The 19,944-nt window shown below is 34.7% G+C and overlaps 1 protein-coding gene across 1 annotated transcript in view; it reads left to right on the top strand.

Moving 5' to 3' along the window:
* Window positions 1–19,944, top strand: part of Kdm4c (lysine demethylase 4C) — a 406,229-nt gene that overhangs the window by 257,572 nt on the left and 128,713 nt on the right. Inside the window, exons 15-16 of the mRNA XM_058579703.1 lie at window positions 13,655–13,710; window positions 16,014–16,122. Of these exons, the coding sequence (XP_058435686.1) occupies window positions 13,655–13,710; window positions 16,014–16,122 (165 nt within the window). The remainder of the gene's footprint in view (window positions 1–13,654; window positions 13,711–16,013; window positions 16,123–19,944) is intronic.

A 19,944-nucleotide genomic window follows, 5' to 3' on the forward strand; every position in this document is an offset into this window, starting at 1 on the left:
TCTCATTTGTCTCTGTAATACTTATAGTACGGTTTTATAATGTCAGATCATTGTGAGGTAATGAACCTAAAGTAGGGTTGATGATACTGGGATCTGAGCTAGATTTTTATTTTTGATATTTAGTGTTCTCACCATTTCCAAAGATTATGTTGAGACCTAACTCTGATTTTTGTTTTTAACCATTTCTTTATTTTATCATCCAATTATGTCAATTAAGAAACAGAGAGCTGGACTACAGCTTCAACTGCATGTGTTTAAGGAAGAGATGAGTTACAATTTTTGTATTATACCCTAACCTGGTTTCTGAGATTTGGATTTCTAGCCTCTAAATCCCCAATCACATGAGATGAAAATAAAAGAACCCCACAGCTCCAGAAATAACTATCCTCATATTCCGGTTGTCTACTTCATAGTTTGATATCATTGTCTTCAGTCTCAACTTTGTCTTACATTAATGTTGATCAAATTGATAGATGCAACAATTTTAAAGCTTTGTTTGAATTCATAGTCTGTAACTCAGCTGATTATATTATTTTATTTTCAGCTGTGTTCGGAGTGCTTTTTTGTGTGTTTTAATAATTCTTTTTTTGGAGCAGTTTTTCCTCCTTCATTATAATTTCATTTTCAAGAGCATTTCAAACATTGCCAACTCCTTTTTGTTTATTTTAGTGTGGTACTAGATAATGAATTTACTGGTGCTTTACCAGTGATCTACATTCTCAGCTCAAAATTTTGAGATAGGATCTGGTTAATTTGATCAGGCTGGCCTTGAACTTGTGATTCTCCTACTTCAGCCTCCTGAGTCACTCCAAGTACTGTTTCTAGGTGTGTAAATGCAATATTCTGATTTTAGTGTCTGATTCTTGTTATTTAGATTCTTCGTGGACATTTTATCACTTTTGATCTAAGTTTCTATATTTTGTAACTATTATCTGCATCAGTTTCCACTATAAGCTTCTCCTTAGTGAAAATGTAAACCTAATATTCTCACCATAAAGAGAATTTGTATTCTTTCCCCTCTCCTCTTCCCTTTTTCTCTCAGTCTGCCCCCTGCCCTTTCCATTTTATTCTTTTAAAACTTTTTCGAATGTAAGTATTTCTGTAAATGCCCCAAAATGACTCTATGGCTGACCACAATTTTTATTCATGAAAGAAGACTAACATCTGGAGTAGCCTGGCAACCTAAAAACTTTCTTTTATTACAAAAGCTAAGTCCTTAATGCTTTATATATAGAGTATTAAAGATAGTAATAAGATTTTCATAGATATTCTGAAGAACTTATAATATGAAATTCTAAAGAGTAAATAAATATAAGTGGATTAAAGAAATGAAGAAGAAATTTATATAAGATTCTCTTTTAAAATGAAGGGACAGTGTAACAATGCTGGCAGTCGTTTCTGTCCAGGAAATTAAGGTGTTTCCTTAGGAACTTTTCAGGTGATAGAAGCTGTGGGTTTTGTTAGAGTATCATAAGTGGGAGTGAAAGCTGCATGTGAAGACTGATAATTTAACATTGTAGAAAGTCATTTCTCACTCAGTTTCATGATTTTGACTAATCATGAGTTGCCAGGCTTCTTTCTGTCCCTGGCAGCATTAGGCCTATGCTGTCATTTCATTATTACTTTGAAAAATTCTAAATAATACCTTATGGTATATCTTACCAAGGAACTTTTTTATTATCTTCAATAATTGTTGGGAAGTTGGGAAGTTTTAGTAGTTCATATGCCTATATTCTAAACAGAATCTAAATTTAAAAGCAATGTAATGAGACAGTTCAAAAGAGATGTATTTAAGTTCTGTTGCAGTCCTAAAATTCCTTGATTCTGGTTTCTTTGTAGTTCCATTTTTGCTTTAATTAATTTTCTTTAAGCATTTGGGACCTTCAAAAAAAATCTATTTTTTTAAAACCTAGTTAGATGCAATGAGTTAAAATAAAGAAATACCATCTAATACTAGTAATTATTGGCCAGATGACAATTCACTTGTAATTATATGTTTTCATCATTTTATACAATTCATCAGTGAAAATACTCTGTGTGATACTGATTTTGGATACATTTCATTATAAATTTTCCAGACATAATCTTAATGTAAACTGTGTATTTTTGAATGATATGTGACAGTATAGGTTCAATTGTAACAAATTATACCACTCTGATGGAGGAGTTGATTATGGGGAGGATGTGCATGTATGGTGAGTGGGTATATGGGGAATCTCTAATTTCTTCTCAGTTTTTCTGTTAATGTAAAATTGCTATGAAAAATAAAGTATAATAAAAATTATTCCAAGGCTTTATTATAATTTTATCTAGCTGTGTTTTGGGAATGCATGGTAGTTTACATTATGTTTTAAATTTCTTTTTATTTCAATATGTCTCTTTATACTTAATTCAGGATAATTTGAATTTTTTAACATTAGTACAGTATAAAAATGCAGGTATCCATTATGATTTTTATGACTATTGCCATGCTAGAAAAAGTAGACTTTGTAATGAAAAAATATTTTTTAAAACCATTTTTTCGTTTAGGATTCTCATTCTCTAATGAAATGTATAAACTAGGTAATTGTATACATTTACAGAAAGAGCATTTATACATCTACAGAATATACATCTACAGAAGAGCATTTATTGTACTCTGCAGAATGATAAAATTGTACACATATAACTAATGTAAAGTTCTATTCCTTTTTCCCCAAAAACGGTTTTAAGAAATCAAAACCCAAATATAGAATGTGTCTTCAGTTCAGCCTTATTTACTGTACTATATTTTACTTCATTTTTGAAAATAGAGTAATAATTATATGTGAGCAAACTTACAAAAAGTAGAACATGTCAGCTTGGCATGGTGGCAGATATATGTAATCCTTGCTAGCTGGGGGACTGAGGCAGGAGGATTGCAAATTTAAGGACAGCCTAGACAGTGCAGGGAGACCTTGTTTTTAAATATGAAAAACAATTAATCCACCCTAACAAGTTGAATTTGCAAATGCAGTAAAAACAAAATGAACATTTTGCTGCTTTTGCATATATATTTTTTGTTTGATTGTACGTAAGTATCATGTATGGATGGAGTAATTGTTGCCATTCCATGTCCTCCAGTGGTGCACATGGCTATTTTAATTGACTCATGAATGAAAGGGAAGTCTTTTCTCTGCCTTTGTCAGAATCTCAAAATTAATTTCTTATACTCCTTGAGGGTTAATCGTCTATATGAAGAATTTTGACTTTTGTGAAAACTATTAAACTTCTTGATTTTTGGAGTGGGTCTTATTTTGACTCCCAGCCTGATGTCTCAAGTAGGAAGATCTGTGTCTTGGAAAGCTGGTCCCTCCTGACATTTTTGAAAACAAGCCTCAGCCCCTTAATTGTCTAGATATGTCTCCATAAGAACTGGCAAATGGGGAAAGCTGGATTCTTTGACTGAGTTTTCAACTTTCACCATAAATTTGAGGGTAAATCCCATTGATTGAACCTATTTTCCATAGATGGAGGTACTTCTGATAGAAAGCAACTCCACTCCCACTCTGTTGAGTCTGAAGGTAGTGCTTTCTCTCCTATTTGTCTAATGTAGAAGTTCTCTCTTAGGGCAAGGATGATGAGAGTTGAACTAAGTTTTTATGTTGAGGATTATGTTACCAGTATTCCATTAAAAAAAAAAAACCTTATTCCTCAATATCAATCTCATAATAATTATTAGAAATTCTATAGATTTTAATTTTTTTTGTTACCGTCATTTGGCTCTCAGAATCTTTTTTTTTAAAATATTTATTTTTTTATTTTTTTTTTCCGGCGGACATAACATCTTTGTTTGTATGTGGTGCTGAGGATCGAACCTGGGCCACATGCATGCCAGGCAAGCACACTACCGCTTGAGCCACATCCCCAGCCCCTCTCAGAATCTTTTGTTTTAGAAAAAGTAGTTTCATCACTTAACTTCAAAAATATAAATTCAGGGTAACTAATGATTTAGATAAAAACTAATGTAAATTGTATGGATAGAATTTTCTTAGTTTTTACAGAATTTAGTGCTAATAAAGACCAAAGAGATCTACATCTGTCTCAGAAATCTCCTCTATTACAGATAATGAGTCAGCAGGTTTAAGGAGTAATTCTTTTGTCCAGGATTCCCTACTCTGTAGTAAGAGAAACAGGACTCATGGAATTGGCTACTTAGTCCTACAGATTCCCAGGTTTAGATTCGTTCTGCCCAGCTACTTACTTTTAGAGAGGGAAGAAGTCTGAAGAACTAGCCTACATCAGAAATGTTTTGAGGTGGTCTTTGTTCACATTGAAATGAGAGCCAGCACTAACTTGCAGTGTACTGAGTTATCTACTTAATGTAGAATAATTGGTGTTAACAGGTGGTTGCACAAAACAGGTTCTTTTCCCTTTTAAATTTACTCTATTTTCTGGCCAGAGGACTTTTCCAGAACTGGATAATCTCCTGAATCCAATTTCCCAACTGACAACAGCATTGACATTTTTCTTTTGTAAAGAACTCTGAAGTGGCTTTGTAGATCAGAACCATTGATTTTTAGATCAGATTGGCTTATGGCCTTGAGAGGTCATGGTGGCATTGCTGCTCTCTCTGATATGTTTTATGCTGTATTTCTTTTCCTTCCATGGGATACTGTCAAGACCCGATGAAGAGTGGCTGTCAGCCTGCCAGGCTGACTTTGATCTACATACAAAGTAAAACGAGGGGGAAAGAAAGGCCCTGTTTGTGTCAAAGGCAGGGCAATGTCTGTAGCCAAGTGCTTGCTTTTGCTGCCTTTCTTCTCTCTATAGAGGTGTCTCTGGAACACCAGCCAGAACCTACTCTCCCATCTGAGGCAGTGTATTTGGTCTCAGAATTACCTCTTCCCTCCTGAGGAGGCAAATTATTCCAAACAGTTGCAGACTTACACCTTGGCTTACAAAGGACAGAGTGGTAATAATTATTTTATCTTAACCAAACAGAATACCACATTTAGTATATCAATTGTTCTGACAGCATAACTATGATGTGCAGCCTTTCTATTAGGGAACTGCTTACAGGCCAAAAAGTCACAAATCATTTTTCTCTGTTCTTTCCTCTCACTTTTGCTTAATAAACACCCCCATCCTCTTTTGTAATAGAAAGAGAAGTCTACATAGCTCAGTGTAAATGGAACTGTATTCATAAATAGCTTCTTGATTGAGAACAAAATGCTTCATTAATCTTAGTGCTTCAACCAGAGAGAGCACAAGTAAAGTCAGGAAGAATAATGAGTGACATTATGGGGAGCCTAACATTCTGTACTACACATCAGGCTGTGCCTGCCCGGAGATCACTTGGCTGTAAGGCGCATCTCCTTTGCAATGAGGAAGAATGGAGGGGACAGAAACTGCAGTGCAGGCATTTCTCATGAATGGTAAAAATTAATCCAGTGACAGGATGAAGAAATCATGTACTTTGCTGTTTTTTTGTCTATGGTCATGCTGGGAAGAAAGAGTAAACCAGCGGAGTCTTTATTTGAAAGCAAAATGTTATATAATTTTATCTGTGTTGGATGTATGTTCAACTTGAAGTTTTGCACAGGATCCTGGAAATAGTATCGTAAATGTAGTAAGCTCCATGTGGTTTACCTATGATCAATCGTAAATTATGCAGATACTGCTCTTGCTACTACCTGTCATTGTAAATGGCTTGCTATACAGCTAACAGGCAGGTGCTCTGTAAACCTCAAATTAATTTTCATACTAATGTAATCAATGTCATTAGAATGATGAATCTAGGTTTAAAGAAAGTGTTTTGAAATAAATGAAGAGTATGATTTTCTATTCATTTTTTCCCTTTTCACAAGTGGTGGTAATTTAGATAGTTAAATCTAAGTTTATTTGGTCAATGTTGTAAATTTGAGGACGAAAAAAACTTATCACTCTATAATTTAGAAAAGAATGCAAATTCCATTGACATACATACTGTAATGTTCTAGGAACATAGTCACTCAAAAGTTTTCGTTTCTGACAATATTTAGAGATGGTTGTGGGTTAAGTTAGTCCTTGTCAGTTTTTCATGTAAATGTTAAAAGAGATAAGATTTTCAAAACTGCTAAGTATTTCAACTCAACTCTACTTCTTTTCAATAGAAAGCATTTTGATAGGGTCATTAGTTTTCATTATTCACTGTTCATCTTTTCACTAGTTATATTTAATTTAATTTTATTTAATTTTAATGCAATTTTTTGTCGTGGGTAGGGATCAAACCTAAGGCCTGTGTATGCTGGTATTCCACTAGTGAAGATATACTCCTGACTGTATATGTTCATATTATTTTAAGTTTCCACATATGAGAGAAAACATGGGATATTTGTTTTTCTGACAAGTATCCCATGTTTTCTCTCACTTGTGGAAACTTGTCTTTTTGCAAGTCCAGTAATTACCTCTGGCTCACCCTCCCCAAGCTGAATATTTGTTGCATTTTAAATGTTGTCTCTCAATTTCAGGCATGTTACTATGAGAAGCCTTCTCTGTCTTTCTTGCCCATACCCTCTTGTTCCTGGACACGAGCAAAATCATTTATTCTCACTGTGGCAATGTGATTCACTGATTCTCTCAACTTTTTCTAGTCTGTTTCTTCATGTCTCTGTTCTCTTTTTAGGTAGTATATTTATTCCTTTGCATATACTATCGACTCCCTTGCTGCTTTCTCACTTTGTTATTCTCCTTCAGCATCAACCACCCAGGTTATCTATCTGTCTGCCCTGTACCTGCAGTCCTGTAGCTGAACATGTCTGCAGAGAACACCCAGTAGGCAGATTGTTCCTGCTTTTATCACCTGATGAGCTCATTTCCTATTTTACCAAGCAATAGGAAACCATCAGAATAGACCTGCATATTTCTACGTGCATTATAACTATAATTTCTATGTTCCTGTCTCAAGCCATTCTCTCCTTTATCCATGGAATCTCTATTCAAATAACTCATCTTTCTTTCCCCCAGATCCCCAATATTCCTCTCTCTAAACTGGGTTTGGTGGCGTACATGTGTAATCCCAGCAACTCAGGAGGTTGAGGCAAGAAAATCTCAAGTTCAAGGCCAGCCTCAGCAATTTTGTGATGCCCTAAGCAACATAGCAAGAGCTCATCTCAAAATGGGAAATAAATTGGTCAGGGGAATATAGTTCAATAGTAAGGCACCCTTGGCATTAATCTCTGTTAATACCGCTTCCTGGAAAAAGTAAATCATCTCTAGATGATGCACATTTGTATGCAAACCATCATCTTCAAATGAAAAGACCTCTTGTCAATGCCGGCTACCACCTTAGTTCTCTGTACCCTTGTATAGTAAAACTCTTAAAGACTTGTCTTTACTTCTCCCTAATTTCCCCACTTCCCTCTTACCCTATTGTAGTTATAGAGTGTGCTCCACATTTCCATAGTGTGTGTTTCACCAGCAGGATCTGTTGATCACTGTTTGAACTGCCGTCCTCACTTAGTTTCCAGCATCTTGTAGACTCCTGCTTTTCCTCCTACTTTATGTGCTGCTGCCTTTCATGCTTCTTAGCCAAGTTCTTTTTCATCATCCCAACCAGGTACTGTTGCAGATTCCCAGGTCTCAAAAACTTGGGCTCCTCAAAGTCTATGTTAGTGCACATTGTGTTATCATCCTACCTCAGCTTTTATGGTTTTGAATTCCATCTATTTATTGATGATTTGTATATTTATAGTGCAGTTCAAGCTCTCTAAACTGCAGACCCAAATAAACAACCTCATGTGAAGCACTTCTGCTCGCAAGTCCAGTAATTACCTCTGGCTTACCCTCCCCAAGCTGAATTCTAGATCTACTTTTCCTATACCTTTCCTCATTTCCAGTGACTGGGAATTTTGACCTCCCGCTTGATGAGGTCAGAAGCTTTAGAGCTAGATTTAAGGCTGTTTCCTTTTTTTCATACTTTACTTGTGTTTGAGTAAATCCTGAGTTCTTTACATTCAAAATGAATCTAAGAGTCCTGACTTCCTGACTAGTTCTTTTCACCTCTATTGATACTACTCAGGTATAAGCCTCTCATTACCTCTTTTTTTGCATTGTGGCAGTATCATTCTGTTTCTTACCTCTACTCAGGTACCTTTATAGTCTGCTGTCCACATCAGTGAGCCTTTTAAAATGTAAGTCAGATTATGCTCTTGCTCAAATTTTATAGTGGCTTCCCATCTTGGTTGATGTGACCTATGAAGGTTTTCCATATGTGAACTTTTATTTGAAGATTGATTAGATATTCTTATCTCTGTGAGTACCTTTCATAGGAGAATAGGCCAGGGGTCTACCTATATTCCCCTTTCCTAAGGAACTCTGTGGTCTATTCACATAGCATTTGACCTCTGACCATCTACATAATCTGCTCTTTTTGTCTGTCTGCCTCTTCCTCCCCAACCCATATTAAGTTCCCTGAAGACAGAACCATTGCCATTTACTATTGTAGCTCTAGAGACATCATGATGATGAATAGTTGATTGAATGAATGTTTTTACTTATAATACAAATGGATGTGAATATCAGTGTTGGAGAATTCACTTGCTAATATTAAATTAATTGTAGGTTGTGGGATTTCCGTTCAAGTATACTGCAGAAAAATTGTCATTCAGTTTTCTAATCAGGTAGAGTTCATGCCACCCCTGTCCTTGTGTGAGATCCTGTCCTTTCTCCACCCCAGACAAATGAGCCACATAAGACAAAATGATTCTTTCATGTTTTGTGGTTCAGCACAAGTTTTGCTTTAATGCAATAATTACTCTTTGTTTTCCCTGCTTAGGCAGCCCAATTTTACAGTTTTGCATTTCTGTTATGAACATGTCAGATAAATGAGAGAGAGACAGAGAGAGGAGAGAGAGGGAGAGCGAGAGATCCTGTGCGCTCGTGTGTGTGTGCAGGGAGTAGGTGGGTTGTACTTCAATCTCATAATTTTTCTATAGCTCTGAAAATTGGCTTTAGTGGCACTTATGGATATGTTAGCTAAAATGAGAGCTTCTTACGAGGCAGCTTGAGAATGTTTGTATTGGCATTTCTTTAATTGATGTTTTATAGATGAGCCATTGGAACGAGATTTCCCTCTACTACAAGTAATGAACAACTGCAATAGCCATATCACAACAGTGCATTTCCCACCATTGTTGTTAATGTTGTGTCAGCATTTTGATTATAAACACTCTTTTTCATGGTTTAATAACTCAGCCATAAAGAAATCATTTCATGTTGTAAATTGGTATACTTGTGAGTGGTTCATCTCAGTGGTGAATTTTTTATGAAATCAAATTTCAAAAATATTTGGCATTGTTAAAAAGGAATTTTCTCATTGGTATTAGGAAAGGGAATGGGACCTATGCAGAAAAAAGTACGATGTTCAGGATATGATATGATTTTGTATTTTCTCATCCAGTTTAATTGTCCTGAGGGGGGAAAATGCAATGGAATGGATTTTTTTTTTTTTTAATGTTGTTCTTGGGACACAGAAATAACAGCTGCCTTATGGAGTAATCACGTTGTAACAGGCATTTTTTTTTTTTTTTTAGGTAATATTGGTTGACTAGCAATATCTAAATCTTTATAATAGTGAGTCATTCTATTCTGGCTGTTATTGTTCCTGGAAAAAGCATGCATGCTTATTAAACATACGAGAAAACAAGGCTGGTAACAAGCACAGACTGTTTAATGTTATTTATTTATTTTGTTCTGCAAGACTGAAGAGTTTTCGTATCTACATAGGTTAGATTGGAAAGAATTTCCGGTTTCCTGAAAGAATTTATAAGATGTCATAAGTCCACCATTTAGAAATTTCTCTTTGAGGGAGAAAAAAAAGGGTACAAAGTTGGGTAAACATCCAGGTCTTTTAATTTTAAATTGCATATATTCAATTTAAAAAGATTTAATTCTCTCTCTGTGTGTGTATGTGGGTGTCTATCTGTCTGTGGTTTTTCTTTTATTAATTTGAAATTACTTAATACTGTTAGCAAAGTTCTCTAATTCCCATCATGCTCAAGTTTTGAAAGCTCAGTTTTTACAGAAAATTACTGATAGTGCTTAGTCCTTCAGCCTTTCATATGTTTTCTATGCATAACCTTCTGTTATGGCTTGCTGCTTTGGGGTGACTAAAATGGTCAATAGATTTAAATACCTTAGTGTTTTCCCTTAAATACTGTATTTTATATGTCTTTGTACCTTAGAGTTTGTGGACTTGCCATATTTTTTCATTACTATTTTTAAGTTACAAGCTTTAATCTATTCTCATTATTAAAATTCAGACATTACAAATAAGATTTAAACTAATGATAATTGCAGTTCCCCATAGCTATTCACAAAAGCAGAAATGAAACAATAGTAGATTTAGAATCCTCCTTTTCCCATTGAGGTTTATGTTTAAGACAGATTGTAAGAAGGTGAATTCCTGCATCGTAATTTATGTGCACTTTAAAATTTTGATTGATAATGCCAAATTGCTCTCCAAAGCCATCATAACAACCCACATACCTATGCATAACCTTCTGTTATGGCTCGCTGCTTTGGGGTGACTAATATGGTCAATAGATTTAAATACCTTAGTGTTTTCCCTTAATACTAGTATGTCCTGATCTTTTTTTATTTTTATTTTTTTAGTTGTAGATGGACATAATACCTTCATTTTATTTATGTATTTTTATGTGATGTTAAGTATCGAACACAGTGCCTTACATGTTGCAGGCAAGCGCTCTACAACTGAGCTTATGGCCCCAGGCCCCATATGTTCTGATTTTAAAAATCTAAAGTTAGATCTCATTATTTTTCTTTATTTCCTTGAAGTTGCGTAACTTCTTATGTGCTTACTGACACTGAAGATCCTTTGAATCCTCTATTTTTAAAAAATGTGTGAGTTTAAAAAAATATTTTCTGGAAAACAATCTCTGATATATATGTTGGAAATATTTTCTTGTCTTAACATTGTATGTTGATTTGTATTATATACTTAGAATTTTAAATTTTGATATTTTACCTTAAATGTTTTATTAAAATATCATATTTATTTTAAATTAATATATTGTGTTGCAAGTGAGCTTGTAGCTAACATAGATAACATGTTTATGTCTTTCTGTAATGTCAGAATTTATTAAATAACAAAGTATTTAGAGGCTGCACTTCTTTAAGCTGTGGTAGTTTCCTACATACCTGTGGGATTTTTTATTATTTTGCAGATTTTTTATTCCAATTTTAATGACATATATATATATATATATATATATATATATAAATAATACTCAAGTCATAATCACACTTTACACAATTATGTATATATAGGTTACAGAAAGGCTAAGAGAGGTTTAAGGGGGCCATAGGGTTTCTGAAGGTTGTACTGAGACCAAAGGCAAAAAGTAGGTACTAAAAGCAAAGAGTCACAGTAGGCCATCAGATATGGTTACCAACCCAGTGAAGGGCTGTTCCAAAAATAGGGAACTTCTTTTAGGTCAATATTCAGACAGACAGCAGTTTCAGAGCATCACCTTGGAGTGTCAGCTTGAGATGTGAGTCTGGAGTGGGCCATGCATGGTCCCCAGGGGCAAGAGAAACTGCATTGTACCAATTGCCTGATGGGACAGGAAATTGGAGGTTCATCTCTGTGGTACTTTTCTTACTCAGGGCTCATGATGAGTGACCAGGTGACAAGGTTGGTGTGTTCCCCTATCCATTCTTTGGCTGCTTATTTAATGGGACTCAGATGAGAAAGTTCCTTTATTTGGTGGTCTGGTGTGTTTGATAAGCTCATATTGGCCTGGTTTTTCTGATATGAGTTTGATATGTGTATGCATCCATGTGCTTCTGATTAATTCTGTCAATTCACAAGTGGTCATTTTTATTAGAACATTTAATTTTTTAAAAAAATCAGTTTCTGCCTTGTAGTTGTGCTAGGCAGATGGTGGTTGTTTACTTGTACAAACAAAGTATAGATTCATTCCATCTCAGCCCCTAAACTCAAAATGGGGTAACTCATGGCTTACTATTGCCTTATAGAAATGGAGTAACTCAGAGTTAGGTACTGTCTGAGAATTACTGTTCTATACATCATGGAGTAATTTCAGAGCAGGTCATAGCCTGCCCTCCACAATTTTCCCGTATTTTATTTTAATAGCTTTGCAGTTCTGTTTTGCTTAAGTCATTTTGAGTTTATTTTTATATGTTAAAGATATACATGTACACACACTGTATTCAATTGGATACAGACTTTCTAAATACCTTTCATTGACTTTTTTTTTTGTATTAGTGTTTGGTTAGTTATTTATTCAGGTCTTTCTGTTTTATAATTTACCCTTCAACTAAGAATAGCCTGCTATTTAATATAATGCTTAAAATTCAAATTTAATTTTTTTTGTTTAGAATATCTATTTGTGTTGTTTTTGAAAATGTGATTTGTTATTAATTTATGGTCTTCTACTTGCATTTTCAATAAAACATGGACATATTTATTTTATCTTTTGTGTCTGATATGATTGGGCATCTAATTTATGCTTATGTTACCTTTTTTGTGTTTTTATTGTGAGTTAATATTCTTGGAGACTTAATATTTTTGAATATTTGATACCTTTGTTAAAGGCAGCTGTTGAATTATAGTTTTCATTTTTACATGAACACAGTCTACTATTCAAAATATTCAGGTTCATGAGCTATGTAAGAATATTACAATAGTATATTTTCATTCTTTTTTTTTAAAATATTTTTTAGTTGTTAATGTACCTTTACTTTTATTTATTTATATGTGGTGCTGAGGATCAAACCCAGTGCCTCACACATGCTAGGCAAGCGCTCTGCCACTGAACCACAAACCCAGTCCTATTTTCATTACTTCTAACCCATATATTTCATTTGTAACTTTTATCTTATATTTTATTCCTTCACATACTGTATTCCACAATGTTGTTGTTTTTGTTTTAAACTGTTTTTTTTTTTTGTTTTGTTTTATTGATAGTAGATTAGAGGAATTCTTTGTAAAGCTAGGCAAAACGTCAGAATTAAGACATATCAACTTGGAGGATACAGTAAATTTTAACATATACAGTTTGAAGGAAGAAAAATCACAAATAACCTATTTTTTTAAAGTTACTAATGTGGAAATTTGGGAGAACAAGCTTGAAATTAAAAACACAAAGTTAACCTAGGTATTTAATTAAAATATTCTAGGTCAACAGAAGACACAAATGGTACTTCAGTGAAAGGGGCATCTTTTAATAGTAGTCTCTGACTTATCCCACATCATAAAGAAGCCTGCTGGAATGCAAAATTTTTAGCCATCCTGTATCCATGGGTGGATTCCCAGAGCAAAAGGACTGTAGTAGTATGTATATTCTACACTCCAGATTTCTAGTTTATGCCTCTCATGGCTCCCAAGTTCTCTTTTACACAGTTTTCCTGTAAGGTGGCAATTGAAAATGATACCAGGACCATGATGGTTCTCTCTGAGAGATGTATATCCAGAACATTATGGGGTGTACTCTTATCTTGCCCCCTCTATTTTTAATGCCTTTTCCTTTTTGAACTTGAATTGCCTTTCTGTAATTATTGAAGGTTTTGATTTTAAAATAAAAAAATTATAGGTTCTAGAACTATATAGATGCAAGGTAATGACTTGTTATATGTGTCTAATAACTATGGTATTTTATTTCACCCTTAGGAATGCTGTCTCTGCAATTTGAGAGGGGGCGCTCTTAAGCAAACTAAGAATAATAAGTAAGTAATGTATTAATTGTGTTAAGTTTCATCATTTGTTTCTCCTTTCTAGAATCTCTGAATGACACTTTGCCTTACCTCTTGTTGTATACATTGTTCCAAAGCTTTTGGGGTATAGTTCTGCACAGGTTGTGGTTCTGTGCTTTAGACAGCTGCTGGCAGCACTTTTGCCTCTGTAGAGTGAGAGTTTTCAAAGGTTTGCTTCTGCTGTATGTGTTTGAAACAAAGAAGATTATCTCCTGTTTTACTAATAGAAGTTTTAAAATTAAGATGGCTCACATTGTCCAGGTACCATTGTAATCCCTGTGTTTAATATGAAAGGTCTAATATGCCTGAAAATGGTGAAACAGGTATCTTTATTAAAGATAAAATCTTTAACTTATCTAAATTAAGTCAATTGTAGTTGTGGCATTAAAACAAAGCCATTTACTTTTTTTTTTGTACCGATCATTGACTCAGGGGCACTCTACCACCGAGCCATGTCCCCAGCCCTATTCATATTTTTATTTGGAGACAGAGTCTCACTGAGTTTCTTAGCACCTTGCTTTCGCTGAGGCTGGCTTTGAACTTGCAATCCTCCTGTCTCAGCCTTCCAAGCTTCTGGGATTACAGGTGTATACCACCGCACCTGGCAAAGCCATTTACTTTTAATATAGGCAAATTAACAAAAATGTACATGTATTAATTTGGAAAAGATACCAAGAAATGTTGTAATAAGATGTAAGGGGAGAGTTGGAGAGCATGAAGAGTCTTGAAAGAGAGTCATGGGAACATAAAAAGAAGGTAATCTGGTTTTTAATGGCTGTTTTGAATGAATTTTATTTTTATTTTCATGACCTGGTTTTAATATTGAAAATGGGGCATATTTTAGGATCCTTTGGAATAGAATCATGTAGAAATTGTCTAAGCAGAAGTTATAAGCTTGGCACTTGAGGGCCAGATTCTACCCCAAGATAGAATTGTGTATTTTACCATACACAATTTTATCACTTTTTATCGAAAGGTTGAAAAATTGAGAGACTTTTACATAAAAATCCAGATTTTTAAAATAGTAACTTGAAAAATGACAAGGTAATAATGACTTGAGTTGTGAACTTGGCCTCAGTGTGGCAGGTGGTCCCCAGGTCACTTTGATTTCCAAGTGTGTTTGTATGCTTACCTTCTGCCTGGCCCCATGGGCATTGGAGTTGAGACTCCTGGTGTAATGCAGTGATGCAGTTAAGATAACTGTGTGCATGTGCACATGTTTCTGATTGCTTAAAAGGGAGAGGAAAGGCATTTATCATTTCTATATTAACGAACTTTAGTCTAAAAAACTGTAGTTTCGCTTAATTTTGGATCAGTTTTCATAATCCAAGTTGATATGATTGGCTGTATTCTAAAACGTCTTCACTAGTTTTTAGATGTTCCACAGGCTGTGCAGACTGTGAGGTGGCTTAAGTGTTTCCTGTAAAGACAAATGTGATAAGAAGTTCTGTTCGTACCCTTGGGATAAACTGTAGAATGCTATCTTTTATTTAAATGTTTAAGAATGCTCTAGTGGGGATGACACCTGCCCTCTCTTCCTGTGGTTTTGACAGACAGGATGGAGTCTGTTGTTTAAGTGAAATGAATATGCTTTGGCTTAAAAATAGGTTGATGGATTTGATAATGCTTTCAAGATTTCTTCAGACCTCGAAAGTCTTTATATTTATTTGGAGGTACAACATTTGTGAGACATATAATAGGAAAGTTGAAATTTCTCTGGACTAATTCAGATTGTGAAAGGAGATATTTGGTTTTTAGTAGGAGACCAAGGAATAAGTTTTTCCTAATCTCTAGGTTCCTTTGGTTATAGTAGGGTAGTCATAAGAAATAATTTAAAGACTGAATCAGTATTAATTCTTGATGAAAAATTGTACAGTTTGAATTTTGCTTCATGACATGTATTTTGTGAAAAAGTTACATTGAATAATATTGACCATTCTTTTGCCACTTATTGGTTAGCTTAAGCACACATATTTTAGCATCAAATGAAACAGGAAACTTCTACTTTAGTATTTTATATATCAAGTGTAGAAAGTATGTATATTAACAGGGCTGAGTCCTTGGCCTTTAGCTAGTTCTTTACATTACAGTGTTGTGCTGTGTTGTACTCAACATATCTAAAGGTTTAACATGCAAAATTTGGATGGATTTAGGCTTTTGGCTTTCTTTCTCATCTGTGTGTTTCCCATCTGTGAGACTGCCATCACCAGGTTGACGTATGAAGGTATGTGAGTTTAGGGAACTTTTGTTTATGTTTAATGTCTCCTTTCCTGTAGGTGGGCCCATGTCATGTGCGCCGTTGCGGTCCCAGAAGTTCGATTCACTAATGTCCCAGAAAGGACACAAATAGATGTAGGCAGAATACCTTTACAGAGGTTAAAATTGGTGAGTGGCAAAGCTTATTTTTTACCTCATAAATTAGTGTTAATTTCAAATTTTTCTTATAATGTACATTCCCCAGATAATATTTCTCCTAAGCTTCATTTTATTCTACCATAAATTTCCTTTATCTATCCTTACAAACTATTTTCCTGTAATATTGTAAGTCTGCATAAATATCCTCAAAATCTGTTTGAAGCAAGGGAAAGGATCAATACATTTCCTGAATTAATGTTAACTTTCAAAATGGAGGCTATCTAGTGAGATTGTTAGGAATGGAGAGCATGGTCCAGCTTTGTTTAAATTGTTTAGTGTTTCTTTTGCCTTTCTCTGGTTTTTCTTGACTTAGCAAAATATATATAACCCAATTTCATCATCTCCTTATCAGGAAGAGATTTACTGAGAAATACAAAAGCCTTTATTATTACTAAAGGATTTTCTCAATCATGAATATCTACAAGTCACTTAATAAGCCAGACTTGCTTGTTATTTTCTGATCTATTCAGAAACTTTTATGGAAATCTGTCACTGGCTTCCCTTGTTAAGAGATTCTTCTTTATTCCTCCCACCCCCAATTGAAAATATAGTTCTTTGATTTCTTTAACATTGAGGTAACTTTTTAGTTTTGCTTGATTGTAAGTCAGCAGATCATTAGTTTGGCCTTTATATTATGTATTCAATGAGAACTTTCTCCTAAAGTTTAACTGCATGACTTAACATACGGATGATCTCAACATTCTAGAATTTCTTGAATCTTTGTTATTTTGATTTGAACTCTTTCCACTGGAGAACATTTCAGTCCATATCAGTGAAACTCTTTTCCTGTCTGTCACTTATTTTCTTACAACTCTCTTCCCCCAAGGGGAGCCAGGTAGTATACTGTCTCTGGGCCTCTCTCTTGGGATTTAGTCAGATAAGGGTAAGTGAACATTATTTCCCATCATAATTCCACTAAGGATTTTTACTTTAAGAGAAAATGTGTTGCACTTTCGTAGAACTGGGGAATTGTGATAGCTAGTATGATTGATGGGATCAGGATGGTTAGGATGTGGCAGCTGAGGTTTTATAAACTAAGACAGAAATGCATGAACTGCTTCAGTGGCTCTTTGACTATGTGTGAGAAAAACCTTATCCCCTGGTCAACAATAAGTTGGATGTGGTGGCATAATCCTGTAATCCCAGACATTTAGGAGACTGAGGCAGGAGATCACAAGTTTGAGGCCAGCCTCAGAAATTTAGCAAGGCCAAAGAATCTAGTGAGACTCTGTCCCCTAGATGAGGTGGGGCTCAGATTGTACCTAAGTGGTAGAGCCCTTGTCTTCAATCCCTAGTACTCCACTATCCCTCCAAAAAAATAGACAAATAAAACATTTGAAAAAATTATAATTATAAAATAAGATACTCAAAAGAAGATTGGATTACCATGTTAAAAATTTAATGTTTAGGTGGACAAATGTTAATGTCTAGTATTTTAGTTTTCTTCTGATTATAAAAGCAACATTTATTTGTAAAAATTCAAATATTACATTTTTTAAATCACCTTTGATTCTTTATCCTGAAGGCTTTCTCTGTTACTGGTGTAATATCCCTGACAACAAGTGTCATGGCTTTGAGGCAGCTGTTTAAGGGCTGCTTTAGTGATCCTTCATGATTTAATGTTACTCACACCAGTTCCAAAGTGTGTTTGAGAGAAGAGCAGGGATGGACATTCTGGCTTATTTTAAACTCATTCAGTTGTTATACCTAGACATCTGATGACTACATCTGAAAATGATGAAGCTCATAGTTTTCTTTACAGTGTTGTCCTTCAACTCGGTTGTGCATACCACTGATTTCTTTTTATTGATGCATATTACTTATACAGAATAGTGGGTTTCATTGTGGCATATTTGTACATGCATCTAATAAAATTTGATTAATTTTACTCCCTAATATTTCCCCCCTTTCCTCCTTTCCTTTTCTTCCTTCCTTCCCTGGTCTCCTTTTACTTATTTTTAAAAGAATGTTTCTATCTTTAAATGATTGACACCTCTAAAAGAATATGTCTTGATTGGATTTAAGGTTTTCTAAATTCTAGTCTATTGACAATATAGAGCTATGTCCACAGACTTATGTAGATGTCTGTGGTGCATGTATTTACACGAAAAATGAGAGACTATTGACAAGATATTTTTTTCTGTGTTTCATATAATTTTGTATTCATGGAGATGTTTTTGTAATAGTATTTATCAAAATTATCACAGTGGATATCTTTAGTAAGATAGTATAAGGGGAAAGAAACTTCATTTTGAAAAAAAGTCACTCCGAAATTGTGCAGTAGTTTGAGAGAGTACAGTGACCAGCAATCTGCACATCGTTTCATCAGGAATACTTAAGAATGAGGATCTTGGTGACGGGGTCTGTTTCCCAGTTCTTACCAGCATCCCATGGTTATCAAGACTTTGAAAAATAAATTTACACATGGTTACTTGTTTGAGTAGTAACACTATGCTCTGCCCTGTGCATAGTGTTATAAGTGCACTTGCCTAACATTAGCATTTTTTTGAAGTTGAAGTGGTAATCTAACAGGAATGTGGTCAACAAGAAACCAGACAAGTAGTTTTTTGTGGTTTTTCATCCAGGCCAAAGTGAGTCCAGGCAAGTTGTTTTGCTATGCCTGTTGATTTAATATATGTGTCTGCTAGGGTTAGTTTCAACATTTTTTTCTGGAAATGTAGGCATTATCCCTTTTCTGGACTCTAAACTGTTCATTCACATTTCTATTCGCATAGATAAGAATTATTTGTATGTCAGAATCAATTTATTTCACCAGTTATTACTTGTTGTGCCAAACAATATGTACGTTTTTTAATTGAGACATGATTTCTCTAGCATCTTTTGTTGTGGGCACTGTCATGTGTAGCATAGCATTCCAGCATCCTGTCCAAATAGGCACCGCTGCTGCTAAATAGCTCCTGGGATGTCAGGTGACCCTCATTTGGGAATTCACTGATCTACAGGGAACACCTACACATGAAGAGAATAATTTCATTTTTGTTATTTTATAAATGGAGAACATCTTTGTTGATAGACTCAAATTGAACATTGAGAGGACAGAAATTCCTAAATTTTTAAAAATGTATACTATTTTTTGATGAATTGTTTGAATTTCTTATTTATCAATAAAGTAATAGTAGTTTGGTAACATGCATATTAACTACCTATAATTGAAAATTATATATAATCTACTTTAGCATTTTTCTTATAGAAATTGGACCACCAGGTGAATACTAATGAACTTTAACTGAATATTAAAATTCTGTGATGTGAGTATACATACACATAGTAGCCACTGGGTAGATATTTTAAAAATGAATATAACGTTGCAAATGATTGTTTATTAATTGTGCTTCTGACTTAAAATGATTATGACTGGAGGGTTTTGGCTGTCTCACCTTTCCTACTTTAAATTTAATGGAATTCACATGCCTTGTTGCTGAAAGTTCTGATCTTGAAATCTGCGATAAATTGGGGATTGAACATTGAAGTGGACCAGTGGTCTTCCCAGAAGCAACTGCTGTATCCCCCAAAGCAACTCTGAATCTCTCCATAGTAACCACTAGGTGGTGCTGTTGCACCGTATACTCAAGCATGTTGCCCTTAAACTACCACTTGTTTTCTTTAGCGCCTCATCAGAGCCCTGCCCACACTTTCACTGTGTGTCTGTGTGTTGCACACTGTGGTGCTCTAGGTCAAGGGATAGCAAACAGGGCATTGAAAGTATTGCTTGGGACATTCAAAGTACTGAATTCCAAATGGCAATATTTTAGTTCAGGTTTTCATTTAGCC

Source organism: Marmota monax, unplaced genomic scaffold (assembly GCF_021218885.2).
Source record: "Marmota monax isolate L192 unplaced genomic scaffold, Marmota_monax_Labrador192_F-V1.1 WCK01_AAM20220418_F8-fsc00124, whole genome shotgun sequence".
Classification (NCBI taxonomy): domain Eukaryota; kingdom Metazoa; phylum Chordata; class Mammalia; order Rodentia; family Sciuridae; genus Marmota; species Marmota monax.